Source organism: Miscanthus floridulus, chromosome 9, assembly GCF_019320115.1.
Source record: "Miscanthus floridulus cultivar M001 chromosome 9, ASM1932011v1, whole genome shotgun sequence".
Classification (NCBI taxonomy): Eukaryota; Viridiplantae; Streptophyta; class Magnoliopsida; order Poales; family Poaceae; genus Miscanthus; species Miscanthus floridulus.
In genome coordinates this window covers 37,242,121-37,258,992 of record NC_089588.1, presented here as the reverse complement: position 1 = coordinate 37,258,992, position 16,872 = coordinate 37,242,121, and the positions used below count along the sequence as shown (strand labels likewise).

General features: G+C 43.3%; 1 protein-coding gene across 1 annotated transcript; it reads right to left on the bottom strand.

Moving 5' to 3' along the window:
• Window positions 1-425: 425 nt before the first annotated feature.
• LOC136479670 (uncharacterized) lies at window positions 426-1,004 on the bottom strand. Its single transcript, XM_066477454.1, has one exon. The coding sequence runs from the start codon at window positions 1,002-1,004 to the stop codon at window positions 426-428; it is 579 nt and encodes a 192-aa protein (XP_066333551.1).
• Between the last annotated feature and the right edge of the window lie 15,868 nt (window positions 1,005-16,872).

The following is a 16,872-nucleotide window of genomic DNA, read 5'->3' as shown; positions in this document are numbered from 1 at the left end:
GCTGAAGCATAATAGCCGAAAGTATCCTGTCGGTAGGGAGCCTGTATGCAATATTTTTTCTCTTGTTCTATAATACCATGATCATTTCTCTAATCTTATCAGCAAGGTCAGCAACAGGTAAGTCTTTATGTTCTCTAATCTAGTTATTAAATGACTTTGCAATATTACTAGTGATGTAGTCACATTTAATTTCTGAATTGAAAGCACACCTATACCATAATAGCTTATGATTGGTCTGTAACCATTTCACTGCTTCTGGTGATTCACTTACCATTTTTGCTATATTGTCATAGAATGTCTTCTTTGTAAGCCCATGCTGTAGGATATATCTGGCTGAACCCTCTAAACCTCTTCTAAAAATTTCTCACAAGATGATAAAAGCATTTTCTTTGCTCTGCATTTGGGAACACATCCTTCACTGCATTCTATAAGCCCTTGCAAGCATCAGAACAAATAGCAAGGAGTGGAGGATTAGCTATTGTCTTCTTTAGTTGTTCCATGAACCAAGTCCAGTTGTCTGTTGTTTCAGAAACTATGAAGCCATAAGCGACGGGATACATCCAATTGTGACCATCAACTGCTATAGCTGCAGCCAAGTGGCCATTCCACCTTCCATTAAGTGTTGTAGCATCTATGCTCAAATGAGGCATACAACCTTCCAAGAAACCATCAATGCATGGTTTAAGAGCATACAAAAAATGGTGGAAATATACTTGTCCATCCACCTCAAGTACCTCAATCTCCATGACACTCCCGGGGCTCCGCTTCATTACCTCGGCCTTCCACCTAAACAATAGCTCAAAACTCTCTTCCCATTTGCCATAAACCTCGGCAAGAGCTCTGTCTTTACCGCGCCATACAATGTCATATGCAATTGTGACCTTATGATCTGTCTGCAACTTCTTTTGCAATTCCTTAGCACCAATATTTGGATCATCTCTAAGGATACTCACAGCCTTGCTAGCTACCCACTTTTGAGATGGAGTTTTAGTTATCGTCCTCATGGTAGACGCACATATATAGTGATCGACCAAAACTATTACCTGCAAAACACAAAATCAATGAGATTCATATTAATTTAAACGAAAAGTAGAATCATTCATAAATTATACAAAGACTGTGAAACTAACAAAAGAGTGAAAATAGCATTTGCGCTAACAAAATTTAATACAAATTGACTTGTTCTGATTTGTATATGTAATGTCTAGAAACCATAAAAAAAGTCAATGTCGTAAATATATATATCTGGAAATATTCGCTCAATATGCTAAAGCAAATGGTGCAGGTCAAGGAAATTTGCTATTAAGTAATTGCAAAGACCACAAAGATAACTGACATGACCTATTTGAACAAAACTGTTAGCTAGAAAAGGCAATAGCTAAAAGTAGAATTAATGAAAACAAATAAATTTATTCACCTCTACGTTGCTTTGGCCTTTATGTTTGGTGCCATTTATTCTCCAAGGGCAATCACCACCGGACCTGCAATAAGCCATATATCTCGTCTTACATGACTTATTAGTGTAACACCTCTGGTGTTACGAGCTTGCTTAGCACCGAGGTTTAGACCTAAGAGGATTTAACGAAATGATTTTCTCGAATTTTAAAATTTTAACTTATGTTTAAAAATGACCGATAACGATTCTAGCAAGTAAATGACGAATGGCTTGTTCTGTTGGATTGAGTATGAAAGCAATTTTTATAAACAAAATAAAATATACTTTGTATTTAGTACTTGAATAAATATGGAGCGCAAGTTTAATAGATGAAAATGCAACTCTTGTTTTGGTAAGAAAAAGTTATTCAATAGTATATATGATAGCTCAGAAATCGAATCTGAGATTTAAACTAGAACTTTTCGTGAGTCGGCAAGAAATAGGATTTATGTTCGAAAGGCCAATTTTGGCAAAGTATGTTAAGCAAATAGTTCAATAGCGCTTAAGTATTTCGCTCCTATGGGTTAGTATGCAGTATGGGCTAGGTCATGATATACTTGTTATTTGATATCGATAGGATTTAGATCTTTTGGTTTGCCGACGATGTATCGCTATTCACATCCGTGCCGCTTCGCAGTCGTCACATAGTGGCCGCTGGTCCTGGCTTCTGGTGTGACAAGGCACCTCACTGCCGTCCTGATCGCTAGGCGACGTGGTGCGTCCCCCGCTCGGAGTCAGTCATCCAATTTATTTGCGTTGCGCCGCATTGTCGAGTCGTCGTTTAGTCTTTCTTTTCTCTGCTTGCCTGCATCTGCTTGTCCCTTCTCTACTGGATACTACTGCTATACTGGACGAGCACAGTGGCCATGTGCGCTTGCTTTCTCGCGGTCTTGCTTGGGAAGATTGTTGAGTCGCTCCTTGCTTTCCCTCCCTCACTGCCTATCTCGTCGTTTGTTGCCGTTTTTCACGTTACCGCATGTGGTCCTCCTCCTACCCAACGCAGTGCCATTACGTCAACATGACCATGCCGTGCACGCCGGTCCATCTCCAAGCTACTCCTGCTACCTCCTACCCTCTGTTTCTTGAGGACGCCAAGCCACTGCTCGCCTTGCTCGCCCCTCTCTCGGTCTCACCCTCCCGGTGCTCCCTGCTCCCTACCTCGCACGAGCACCCGCCTAGGGCCGTGACCGTCGATGCCGCTACCCAGCCACCACACGCGTAGAGCCCACACGTGGCTCTTCGCTCCCTCTCCCGCGCTTCTTCTTGTGCACGCCGAGGTTGAGTTGCAGCGCCGCTGCGCACCGAAGTCGCCGTGCCATGTCTTCTTCCCGTCTGTCGCGAGCCCACGGCCCCACGCTGGTGCTGCAGCCTTGCAACGTTGCCTCCTGAGTGTTTTCCTCACCGCCAGGTCCGCCGGTGATGGCTTTTCCCCACCGCGCTCTGCCAACCGTGATGTCCCTGGTCGCGCGCCGCCGTCGCCGGTCAACCTCGTGGGTAACCACGTGCGCGCATGAGTCCCTCGGCTCTACGCTAGACCTAAGACTCCACAACACTGTCTTCCCGTGGCCACTTCCACCGCCGCCACCATGCGCCGTGGCATGACAAAGTCACCGGCCTCTCCCTCGCGAGCGCACCCGAGCTCGCATTGTCCTATGGCCGCTCGGTCACAACCGTCACCCGGTTTCCCTCACGCGCGCGCGAGCTCCACTGCGCTGCCTTTCTGCACGCCTCGGCCGTGCTGGCGCGCCGCCGGTGCCCCATGCGCCACCCCACCATCTCCGCCGGCCGGCACACCGCCTCCCCTACAGCAGTCGCGTCCGGTCGCCATGCCACGTCGCCACCGCACGTCTCCCCGCTGCTGTGAGCCACCTCCTCCCGTGCTGTGGGCACCTATGGTTGCGGGTTGGTCCACCGCTGCCCGCGGCCGGTTTTCTGCCGTCCCATGCCCTCCTCTACCGGGATTGACCGCTGGCCGGTGCTCCTCTGTTCCTTCATTCGTAGAAGAAGAAGAAGAGAAGGTGAGAAGGCTAAAGTAGAAAGTGTTTTTTGGATCTGAATGCGAAAACTATGACTCATGTTAATAGTGTTAAATAGTGTAGAGTACTGCAGGTGGATTAAGTAAAAGTACAGGGGCCTCAGCGCAAAGTGGGCCACCGCCGTTGGGCTTCCCATCGTGGGCCGGCCGGCTTGCACTGGGCTGCTCGCGCCGTTACCACGCGCCCCGCCGTTGCTGGGCCACTGCCCGCGGCCTGCTCGTCGCCCGTGCCTAGGCCGAATGCGCGCGCTATGCGCCTAGGCCGGGCGTCCATGTGGGCCGACCGTTCCGGCTGCTGGACCACTGCGCCGTGTTGGGCCGCGCGCGCGCCTTGCAGGCCGAGTGTGTCCGCCAGGCCTTTTTCTTGTTGTGATGTTTTGTTTTGTTAATTCAGTGCTCTTCGAAAATGGAAAATATAGAGTAGAAAAATCATAAAAATGCCAAACTAATTTTGTTAAGTTTCTAAAATCATGATCTACCTGATAGGGTATTTCGTTCGCATAGGTTCTGTATATTTTTAGGGTTGCTCTAATTATTTTAACATGCTTAATATTGTTAAAAGATGAACTTGTAGGAATTTCCGTGATAAATCGGTGATAGTGTTGACTCTGAGAATTTTACAATAAATTACTAATATTATTAACTGCTCACTGTAATGTTCGTAGCTCTAGAATAATTAGTTTGCTAGCTAGATAATAATGCCCTATTTCGAATAAAGATTAAATCGATAGAATGAAATAAAGAAACACATTGGAATTATATAACTAAAATAATTATGGGAAATAACGCCTTATTCGACAACATGGATACGTAGCCTAATTATGGTCGTTGCTAGAACTACCTCGTTAACTTGAAAGGCGGAAAGCGTATTTTACGAGTCACGATTGCAGTTGATTAATTACGTCTTTGCATTGCATCGCATTGCATATCATAATAGGGACATCGATGGATCACGGAGTCATCGGGAGTTGCTGGAGAAATGGTGCCTTTGGAGATCATGTCGCCATGATGGAAAGCTAATTTCTGATTAAATCTTACCTAGACAAGCCCCGGTGCATAACCCCTATTATTCTGCACTTAAAATTATCTTTGTGCATTAAGTTTTAAGGAGTTAAATGAAACCCACTTGCATATATATATATATATATCTTCATCCTATGAGTCTTACTAGTACGATAGGATCGTGTAGATTGCTATGCTACAGGACTCCGGTAGAAATCGAGTGATTGCCTGTCACCCGCGAGAGATAGGAAATATATTACTGCATGATAATCACATGGAAAATTTTTGTAGTTCCAGAATAATTAGTTTGCTAGCTCGATAATAATGCCCTATTTCAAATAAAGATTAAATCGATAGTGTTGGCACGAAAATTCGTCCCGTGCCGAGGGCACACGAGCAAGCCGGAAGGGTCCGCTCGATGGGGCTGGAGATCCACCTAGCTTCAGCATAGGGATGGTCGATCCTGCGCACTCCTCCCAAGACGTGCCAGTCAATTTGACCCTGCAATTGATAAGGAGAGAAAGTTTATCACTAATTTAGGGCGGAACGTGCCGGTGTTGCCAGACAGTCCCGAATGTGCGGCTCTGAGAGCCGATATGAAAGGAGATCGACTAAATAGTTGATTCCAGCATATTCATAAGAATACATCAGTCAAAGCTCATGGGGTTGTATAAGAAGAATCAGTTATCGTTCCGGATGAATATCATTATTTGGATAAATATCGGTCAATGGCAATAAGATGTCAACAATAATTAGTTTACGTTAAGGCAATGACTGCGAGTAACCAAACCTCTTTTTATGTAAAAGAAACAGCACATCATCATTCAACCGTTTAATAAAGATAAATCTAATGAACATATTAGATCTCATCTATCGCTATGACTAGTGGGGCATGAGGTAGAATCATGCAGGCCGTAGAAACAACAATAGACTTGATGACCCTAACTTATTACTAATATCAGTGAGGCATGAGGCAGAATCATGTAGGCCATAATATAATAATAAGATCATGGGGCTAACACATCTTTCAACCTATCCCTACTTCAATGATCTCGTGATGTGAACTGTTCGTGAAAGCGCTCGATATCGGCTAAAACAACCGATTCAGGCATAGCACACAGTTAAGATCATGCCCTCTCAGGAACTGATCTACCAAATAACGATGCCCACTCCACGGTGCTAACAGTGGGGTGTGACGCAGAATCACACAGGCCGTGATAACGGGCAATGGAACGGTTTTCGCTAGCCAATAGATCTACTCAAGGTCAGACATGCCATAACCGCAGCTTATGCACGATCAAGATTGACATAAAACAGTCGATAAAACATAACTCATCGTTTAAAGTGTAGATTAGATCAGTTTAGATTAACAAACGATGGGTTAAACAAAATATAAGGCCGATCTAGGTCAATCCCAATCGGGCGAAGTGATATTGCTGTAATTAAATAAATAATGGAAGCAATAAGCAATATCGGTAACTTAATGAATCTATCCGAAGGAACACTACCCTTAGATAGAGCCGATAACTTGACCTTAATCTAGTTCGAGCAGTGGAGGTCGACCGGATCAATGCAGCCTTACTTGAACTAGACAAGAATTGATAACTAACTTATACCAGAGTCGTAGTGGAGGTCGACCGGATCGATGCAACTGTACGAATAGAGGTATAAGCCATGACGGTACTTACAGACAAGCAATGGAGGTCGACCGGATCGATGCAGCCGTACTTGCTAAAGAACTCGCTGAGATCTACTCTACGCCTACTCCTAAGGGTTGGCCAGAGCCAAAAAAGTAAGTAACTTGTATTTGATTGATTGTGTGTTTTTTACAATAGCCGAGGTTTGATATTTATACCCGGGACCTACGCATGACTCCTATCTAAGCACGACTCATCACAATCTTTGGCCTTAGAGAAAAAATTCCTAATTTAAGATAACTTGGACTCTAATCTTTCCCTTTTGTAGAGTTCAACATGCTTTGTCCCGGCGCCGATCGTAGCCTTTGACGTTATCTGCTGGCGCTACCTGAAGAAAGCCGACTCCAGTGTTGCATTCAAATCAGCTGGTTCCAATCTACATGCAATTAATTCCTTGATGACATGATCTTGGGAGCTTTTGAGTCCCTGCGGCTCTTCTTCCAAATTTTGGTGTAAACACATGCCCCCCAATTTTGGGATAAAAGTAATTTTATTCCAAAATTATCACGTCTATACCCCCGATAGGTCCGCAGTCACGGGTAGAGAATCTTGATCTGGGGTCTACTGTTTGTCGCCACCTATGTCAGCTCATGAGCCCATGCTTCAAAACTTTTATGAGAGCATTATTGCTTCACGGGCAGTTGGATTCATCTTTCTAGGCCGTCTTTAAAATGTCTATCCGACCCTGGCAAGAGCAACTCAACAATTCAGCCATGTTTCTCTTCTATCTGCCTCCTCAAGTGCTTCCGACTCCATTGGACCCTCCATGGTCTATCCTTTTGCTATGAAGATCTTGATCGGTTAGAAGAATTCTTGTGCATAGGATGATTGTGTTGCTCATTCTAGCTCCTTGTCGAGCAAGAGGATCAGCTATTGCGGTTAGAAGAATTCTTGTGATTTCACCTGAGTCTTCTCTCCATGCTCGCAAAGCTGTTCTAGTGTTTGCAAGGGCTAAAATGTGTGGACACCTTTCCCTTGTTTGTTCCACCAAACGCCCACCGGGAAAGCCACATGCTTCTTTCCCATAGTTTCTCAGTTTACCGAGAAATTGACTGGGCATCTGTTAGGCAGGCGACCTTTCCCCTTCTCTGGCACAATTTTATCAATGGGCCGATGTGATTCGGTTCACGATGACCTTCGGCCTTGTGGGGACCCAGACTCCCTTCAATCCAAAGAAGCCTTGATGGGTTGATCTCAGGTCAATGTAAATTCTTTGCATCCATCCCACGATATTTCATAATTTGGGGAAGCAATAAGTTCGAATCTATTATCTCTTTGTTAGCTGTCCCCTGAATTACCGGAGTGTCGATCCGTTTCCGTTCTTGATTTCAATTTCACACCCCGGCGAAATCTATCTTCTTGCCTTCCCGGGCTATATATACGGGCCACGGTTGTGGATCGAAAAAAAAAACCCGCTTCATCTCAAACCTTTTGCATCCTTAGTATACTTCCTGCTTTTTCCGTAGGTTTGAGATCGTGGAGAACACAGCAAGAGGTCTGCTGAGGAGGCCCTCAATGGATCTGCATCATCGCGCCAGCGCCTTCATCGCCAATAGGGTGCAACTTGGGATGCTCCCATCATTCCAGAGTAGAAGACCGACTCTACTCAGCCTTTGGGGTCACCTTTAGCACTAGTTCGCCGCTAGCTCCCGCGTTACCCGAGGAGGCAGATCGACAATGACGATCTGCTGGCCTCCATCGATCGGACTAACCAGAATCTAGCTAGCTGCCTCTCCCTTGCAGAATCAGCTTTGGCCATGATTCAAAGCCGATCATCCCCTGAGGCCAGCCCGGTGGGGGAAAGGTTGGCTAGAGCTGAAGCCAGAATCATGGGTGAGACATCTGCCACAATTTTTTCTGCCTTCTTCTTAATTTTGCCCTCAAGATTTCTGATCATTCTTTCCTTAAATCTTTTTAGATCTAACTGCACAGTTGGAAAGCCTTCGATCAGCTGAGGATCACGTGGCGGGATTTGTCAATGCCAGGGGCGCCGTTTCAGTGGTTCGCTTGCATGACATCCCGAACCGTGTCAGGGAGGTCGCTCTTCATGGCGTTTGTCATGGAGCTGCCATGGCGTTGGCTGCTGCACAAGCTCGTTCTGGCCACAATCTTCATCTTCTTCCCCATGGTTTTCTAGATGCGGCGCACCCTAGGGAGCATGAGCATTTGGTTGAGGATTTTTCTAGTGTCGCCAACTCTATAGTCTTCAACACCCTGGCCGATGATATAGTAAGCAAATTGTTTTCTAGCCCATAGCTTGTAATAGGTGATATTTAGCAAACAACTTCTTCGTCTTGAGTGATTTTCCTTTGTTTCATACTCCATACACATCACTTCGTCCGTGTTTTCTTTGCTTCTATAGGCGATACATATCGTATCGGCTTTTACACCTTTGGGTTTATTTTTGCACTAGAGGCGATACCTTTTTTATATTGGCTATTAGAGCTGACGGCTGAACAAATTGGTTATTAAGTATTCATCCAAACGCTAGGGTAATATTTCTTTAGATATTTCCCATTGATTGCTCGGCCAAATTCTTCCTCTCCTCTTAGTGTCTCCAAAATATAAGCATTACCAGGCACACAACGTTTGATTCGATAAGGTCCTTCCTAGTTAGGTGACCATTTACTGAATTTACTGTCCTTTGACCTGATCGGCAATTTCACTTTCTAGACCAAGTCTCCCTCAGAAAATTGCTTAATCTTGACTTTTTTATTGTAATATTTTGCAATCCTTAGTTTATTGGCTTCGATATTTTTAAGAGCATGTAGCCGAAGGCAACTCAAGTCCTCCAAGTTGTCTATCATAAGATTCTTGTAGACTTCGGCTGACAAATCATTCTGCAATGTAACACGCCTCGATCCAATCTGAACTTCCCAAGGAAGAACTACATTATGGCCACACACAAGTTCGTAAGCTGATGTTTTAATTGATCCATGACATGCCATCCTATATGCCCATAGTGCCTCATTAAGCGTTGAATGCCACTTCCTTGGCTGTTCCTCAATCTTTTTCTTGATCAGCTTAATCATAATATGATTAGACGCCTCTGCCTGGCCATTAGCTTGAGCATAGTAAGGAGAGGAATTTAGTAGCTTGATTCCCATACTGGCAGCAAAATCCCCAAACTCTTTTGATGTGAACATTGTCCCTTGATCGGTAGTTATAGTTTGAGGAATCCCAAAACGATACACAATGTGTTCCCCGACAAAATCAATCATGTTCTTTGAGGTTACCGTCTTCAAAGGAATTGTCTCAACCCATTTAGTGAAGTAATCTGTTGATACCAATATGAACTTATGTCCTTTGCTTGAGGGCGGAAAAATTTGGCCAATTAAATTAATTCCCCAACCTTGAAATGACCATGGCTTGATTATTGGATTCATGGCCGACGCAGGTGATCTCTGGACATTACCAAAACGTTGATAGTCCTGGCACCCCTTGTAATATTCAAAACAGTCTTCCAATATCGTTGGCCAGAAATATCCAGTTCTGCGAATAATCCATTTCATCTTATAAGCCGATTGATGAGCTCCACATATCCCTTCATGTACCTCACCCATCAACACCTTAGCTTCTTCTTGATTTAATCAACACCCCATCGACTGTTTTATAATATAACTGATCATCTAATAAAACATATTTAGCCGATTTATACCTTAGCTTTCTGGTAACTTTTTGAGACGGATTTCTAAGGTAATCTGCTATTTCAACTCTCCAATCATCATTCGAGGTTTCACTACTCAAGATCTCTCAAAACACTCGATATCCTAACGCACTTTGAGCTAGATGATTAGCTTCTTGGTTTTGTGCTCTCGGAATATGTTGGAAAGAGACATGAAGAAATTCTTTGAGCAACCTTTGACATTCATCATAATACCTCTTCAGAGTTTCTTCTTTGCACTCATATAGGACGATCAACTGATTAATAATTAACTATGAGTCTCCAAATACTTTGATTGCTTTGGCCTTTACTTCGTGAAGAAGTTGAAGTCCCTTAAGAATAGCTTCATATTCCGCTTGGTTGTTGGTAATCATTGGCCCAGTCAGAAGAGCAAACTCAAAACTTGCCCCTCGAGGCAAAATAATAACGATGCCAATGCCACCACCTTGCTTGCATGATGATCCATCAAAGAACAATGTCCAAGGCACCGGTTGTACATAATCAATGCTTGGCTTATGATGTTGGGTGACAAAATCGGCCATTATTAGCCCCTTGACTGCTTTAGCCGATTCGTACTTCAAGTCAAATTCCGATAATGCAAGAATCCACTTTCTCACTCTCCCATTCAGTATTGGCATTAATAACATATGCTTAATCACATCGGCCTTGGAAACAACTATACACTTGGCCGATAATAAGTAGTGTCGTAGCTTAGTGCAAGAGAAATATAAGCACAAGTATAACTTTTCGGTGGGAGAATATCTTGTCTCTGGATCCAATAGTCTTCTACTCAGATAGAAAACAACTCTTTCTTTTTCTTCAAATTCTTGCATCTAGATCGATCCAATTGTCTTGTCATCAGCCGATATGTACAACTTAAAAGGCTTTTCTTGCTAAGGAGGGACCAGCACAGGTGGACACTTCATGTATTGTTTTATCTCTTCAAACACCTTTTGTTGTATGTCACCCCACTTAAATTCTTGATCATTTTTCAACTTCAACAAGGGAGAAAACGGTAGGATCCTTTTCGACAAATTTGAAATGAATCTTCTGATGAAATTGATCTTACCAAGCAAAGATTGCAACTCTGTTTTAGTAGTCGGGGGAACTGCCTCATCAATTGCTTTTACGCTTTTCTGACCAACTTTGATTCCTCTCTCGTGGACCATGAATCCCAAGAATTGTCCAGCTGATACTCCAAAAGAATACTTATTAGGATTCATCTTTAGATCATGTTTTCTTGTGCATTCTAGGGTTTCTCGCAAATCAGCTAGGTGCACTTTGTACCCTTTGGATTTTATCATTACATCATCAATGTAGATTTCAATAATCCTGCCGATCAACTTATGAAAAATATAATTCATCGCCCTTTGATAAGTTGCACCGGCATTCTTCAGACCAAAAGTCATCACAACCCACTCGAATAAACCAATCACATCTGGGCACCTGAAAGCGGTCTTTGCTATGCCTTCCTCAGCCATGAAAATTTGGTTGTACCCTATATTTTCGTCCATGAAGCTAATGACCTTGTGCCTGGCTGCTGCATCTACTAACATATCAGCTATCGGCATCGGCTAACCATCCATGGGTGTGGCTTTGTTCAAATCCCTGAAATCAATGCAAACTCTTAATTTTCCATTCTTCTTATTCATAGGGACAACATTCGATATCCACTCTACATATCGGCACGGTGGGATAGATTTTGCTTCCAGTAACCTTTCAGTCTCCTTTTTTATATCATCAAGCACGTTCGGGTTGAATCTCCTTGGAGCTTGTTTAAATGGCCGATATCCATGTTTGATTGGCAACCGATGTTCAATAATTGATCGGTCTAGACTAGGCATCTCATAGTATTCCCAAGTAAAGTAGTCTTTAAATTCATTTAATAAATCAACTAATTCTCGCTTATACTTAGGTTCCAACTTAGCACTTACGTACGTCGGCCTAGGTCTATCTCCAGATCCAATATCTACTTCTTCTAATTCATCGGCCGACGTGAAGCCGTGTCCTAGTTTGCCATCTGTACCATCTATCGGATTATCCAATAAGACAAATTTTTAAAGCCGACTGCTTTGATCGACTGTTGGCTTTCACCATTGACTCTAATGAAGCCTCCTTCCCATAACTTGCCAGAAAAGCATTCGAAGTCTCCTAGTTCCCAGAAGACTGGATCGGCTATTGCGATGCTCACAGACTCATCAGCGCAAACTAGTTCAACATCATCCCCATGCCATTGAATCAAATACTGATGCATGGTCGATGGCACACAATAGTTTGCATGAATCCAATCATGACCGAGGAGCAGGCTATACATCCCTTTTCCATCGATGATGAAGAATATGGTGAGCAGAGTCTTACTCCCGATTGTTAGCTCGACGTTTATTGCTCCCCGGGTCTTAGACGCATTACCTCCAAAATCCTTAAGCATCATGTTAGTCTCCATCAGATCTCCTGGTCCTTTGCCAAGTTTACAAAAAGTGGTGTAAGGCATAAGATTGACAGAAGCACCTCCATCCACCAACATCTTGTTCATCGGCTTCCCATCAACAAAACCTTTCATATATAAAGCCTTTAGGTGCCGATGCTTGACTGGTTTATCAAATATTGCTTGTTGTACCACCGTCAACTTGGCAACTATCTCCTCGTACTCTGATTCATCAAAATCTGAATAAACTGCTTGGTCTGCGGAGCTCTGAATTATGATGGCAACAGAAAAGCCATTTGGATATTAGCCGATGGTTGCTTTCTATCGGCTATTCGCTTAGTACGCCATACTTGAGGTTTACCGGATGCCTGAGCCTATTCCAACTCTTTATTCCTTAAGCATTGTACACTTCTCTTCTGGCTTCTTGTCAAATCTCCTGGACACCATTGGCCTTCCTACCAAACATATTTTCTCTCATTTCCTTCTTCATAATCAGCCCAATCTTAGTTAACAACTCTTTTTCCCAGCCGATTATGAACACTTCCATTTTTTAAGCGCTGATCCATGTTATTATGATGATATGCATATTGAGCATGGATAGACCGGCGGTTGATTTGAGATTGCCTAAACTCCCAATATTGATTGCTGCATTCTGGACAGTCAGGTCTGGTAGGCAACTTCAAAACTTCATTCCAACAATGTCTGAAGAAAGGACAATTTCAATGTGATTCAGCTTGTTTCCTTTCATACCTCTCTTTTTCCAGTTGACGCTGGTATTCTTGATCCTTTAATCAACGCTGATAATCCTTTTCCTTCTGTCGCTGCCACTTATTCAATAGGATCCGAGATGTAACTCGCGGCTTTGTCGCCACATCTTTTGACGTTTCTCCCTGCTCATATCGACTCTTTTGCTTATCGCGACATCTCTTAATTTCCCTGTATTCATCGGCCTATATTTGCCTCTTGGGATCGATTGTTCCAGCTTCTCTAGATTTGGTTGATGTTAGGACCTTAGTTTTTCCTTTGAGTAGCCTAGCATCAACCATGTTTTGATCTCCTGGGAAAGGATTATCATCAACTTTCATTTTCCGAGGCGTATCTAATTTAATCCTCCCTTGCTGAATAACCCTCTGTATATGCTGCCGGAAAATTCTGCATTCATTAGTGGAATGAGAAGTAGCATTATGGAACTTGCAGAACTTCTTATTCTTCAACTGATCAGGGGGCAACATAACATGATTATTGGGCAACTTGATCTGTCCCTTCTCAACCAAGAAATCGAAGAGCTTGTCTGATTTTGTGACATCAAAGTCATAGCTCTCCCTGACTCCTCTTCCCCAAGGATTTGGCACCATTACCATCTTTTTGCCCCAATTCCATTCAGCCATAGCAACCTCTTCCTCTTCACCTTCATAGCTGTCATCGACTGAGTATGGATTATAAGCTTCGGCCACTGTGGTACTCTTCTGAAATTGGGTATCTCTGCGTATACTCTGGAATTGGCTATTATGTGCTGCCACTCGTTGAGCCAATTGACCCAAGTTATCAAATTCTTGTCCTAGCAGCTTTTCTTTCCACATGGCAGAATTCCCTAAATGGCTAAAGCAGCTAGTTGATCATCAGCCAAGTTTAAGGAGAAGCATAAGTTCCTAGTTTCTTAGAACCTCTGAAGAAACTCAGTGCCGGATTCATTAGTCTTCTACCTTATAGTTGTTAGATCGGTAATCTTCTTTTCTCTAGTCCCAGTATAAAAATATGTATGAAATTTCTTCATCATCTTGGTCACCTTTAGCAACAACTCGTTAGCTTGCGGATTTGGATTTCTCTGCACCTACTGACCCATATGTGGATTGAAATCCCGTGTGCCTTGATACCCTAGATTCGGAATCATGTGAAGGGTGTTATAATCTGTGCTATAGTGATACCCTTGTGGAATCTCTATCTATTAGGTCCTTTGCTGGCTTGCTGTTTGAAGTCTCTGATTGTAGACATAAGGATCTATATCTCTATGGATCCTTTGAATTGATGGTGCTACTTTTTGAGCCGATGACTGTATGTGGCCTAATGTGCCAAAATTAACCACCTGGTTTTGATCTTGCCCCACCGGCTATTGCACACGCTATACCGATGGTCCAGGATTATACGGTATCTGATTAGTAGTAGTACCTTGAGCTTGTTTAGATGAACCCTGAACTGCATGGACATCACCATTACCAGTTGGTGCTGCTTCTTTATGGCTGGTACCGACTTGATTAGTCCCTTGGGTTGATGAATGTGGAATATTGTAATAAGTCGGCCCAACTTGACCAACTAGAAACCCATGAATCGCTTCTTTCATGGCGTTGTGGAACGTGTCCAAGAAAGCTTCATTATGGCTTGACATGGCATCACAAACAGATTTGTCTACAACTTCCGTAAAGAAATGCCTGTCTTCAGCTTCAACTGTATCTGTCTACCCATGTAATAGAACTCTTGGTAGTGGAAATTTCTGAACAATTATGTTGTCACGTGTTTTGGTGTAGGACAACAAACATTTGTTCTGAAATTCTTCTGTAGCTTTGCTGATGATATCTTTATCTCCATCAGGTAGGTCTTCGTAATGTACCATAAGGATGTCGTTGTTGTTGTGAACCACCATGATGATTGTGGGGTCCCACCGAGCGTGCCAGAAACATGTGTCAGCACGAAAATTTCATCCCGTGCTAAGGGCACACGAGCAAGCCGGAAGGGTCCGCTCGATGGAGCTGGAGATCCACCTAGCTTCAGCGCAGGGATGGTCGATCCTACGCACTCCTCCCGAGATGTGCCAGTCAATTTGACCCTGCAATTGACATGGAGAGAAAGTTTATCAGAAATTTAGGGCGGAATGTGCTGGTGTTGCCAGACAGTCCCGAATGTGCGGCTCTAAGAGCCGATATGAAAGGAGACCGACTAAATAGTCGATTCTAGCATATTCATAAGAATAAATCAATCAAAGCTCATGGGGTTGTATAAGAAGAATCGGTTATCGTTTAGGATGAATATCATTATTTGGACAAATATCGGTCAATGGCAATAAGATGTCAACAATAATTAGTTTATGCTAAGCCAATGACTGTGAGTAACCAAACCTCTTTTTATGTAAAAGAAATAGCTCATCATCATTCAACCATTTAATAAAGATAAATCTAATGAACATATTAGATCTCATCTATCGCTATGACCAGTGAGGTCGACCGGATCGATGCAGCCGTACAAACAGAGGTATAAGTCATGACGGTACTTACAAACAAGCAGTGGAGGTCGACCGGATCGATGCAGCCGTACTTGATGAAGAACTCACCGAGATCTACTCTACTCCTACTCCTAAGGGGTGGCTAGAGGCAAAAAAGTAAGTAACTTGTATTTGATTGATTGTGTGTTTTTTACAATAGCCAGGGTTTGATATTTATACCCGGGACCTACACATGACTCCTATCTAAGCACGACTCATCACAATCTTTGGCCCTAGAGAAAACATTGCTAATTTAAGATAACTTGGACTCTAATCTTTCCCTTTTTATAGAGTCCAACATGCTTTGTCCTGGCGCCGATCGTAGCCTTTGTCGTTATCTGCTGGCGGTACCTGAAGAAAGCCAATTCCAGTGTTGCATTCGAATCAGCTGGTTCTGATCTGCATGCAATTGATTCCTTGATGATATGATCTTGGGAGCTTTCAAGTCCCTATGACTCTTGTTCCAAATTTTGGTGTAAACAGATAGAATGAAATAAAGAAACACCTTGGAATTGTATAACATAATAGGGACGTCGATGGATCACGGAGTCATCGGGAGTTGCTGGAGAAATGGTGCTTTTGGAGATCATGTCGCCATGATGGAAAGCTAACTTCTGATTAAATCTTACCCAGGCAAGCCCCGGTGCATAACCCCTATTATTCTGCACTTTAAATTATATTTGTGCATTATGTTTTAAGGAGTTGAATGAAACCCACTTGCATATATATATATATATATATATATATATATATATATATATATATATATATATATATATATATATCTTCATCCTATGAGTCTTACTAGTATGACAGGATCATGTAGATTGCTATGCTACAAGACTCCAGTAGAAGTCGAGTGATTTCCTGTCACTCGCGAGAGATAGGAAATATATTACTGTATGATCATCACTTGGAAAATATAATTGGTGGAAAGGAAAAATGGTGACTGGGCAGGGATATGGTTAGGGTATTGAAGGGTTTAAGAGGTTGTGTCCTGCGGCCAACGGGGCATAGCTTGGTTACACTGTTTTCCCTGTCCGTATTGGTTAAGGACCGGCCGTTGCATAAGACTTGTTACTCTCTTGTCATGGGTTCTGGCTCTTTCTGGACCGACTGTCATGGTGGTTTTTGGGTTAGGAGGTCCTTGCACCGCATAGAGTCTAGGACTTAGGGACAGGGGCTTGGAGTCCTAGTTTGGACGCGGACCTAGACCCCATGATAGGAGGGTAGTGGGTTGGTCCTGCTTGTGCCTAGGGTACAAGCGGGTCATGTGTTTTTGGGGTACCCAGCTAGGGGCATTGATTCACAAATCACTGGCGTTCCAGTATGGCTTGTCAACGGTCTAGCACCGTAGTAAG

What these genes read in the sequence shown, in the direction of transcription:
- LOC136479670 (XM_066477454.1), bottom strand. Translation starts at nt 1,004, where the DNA reads ATGAGGACGATAACTAAAACTCCATCTCAAAAGTGGGTAGCTAGCAAG.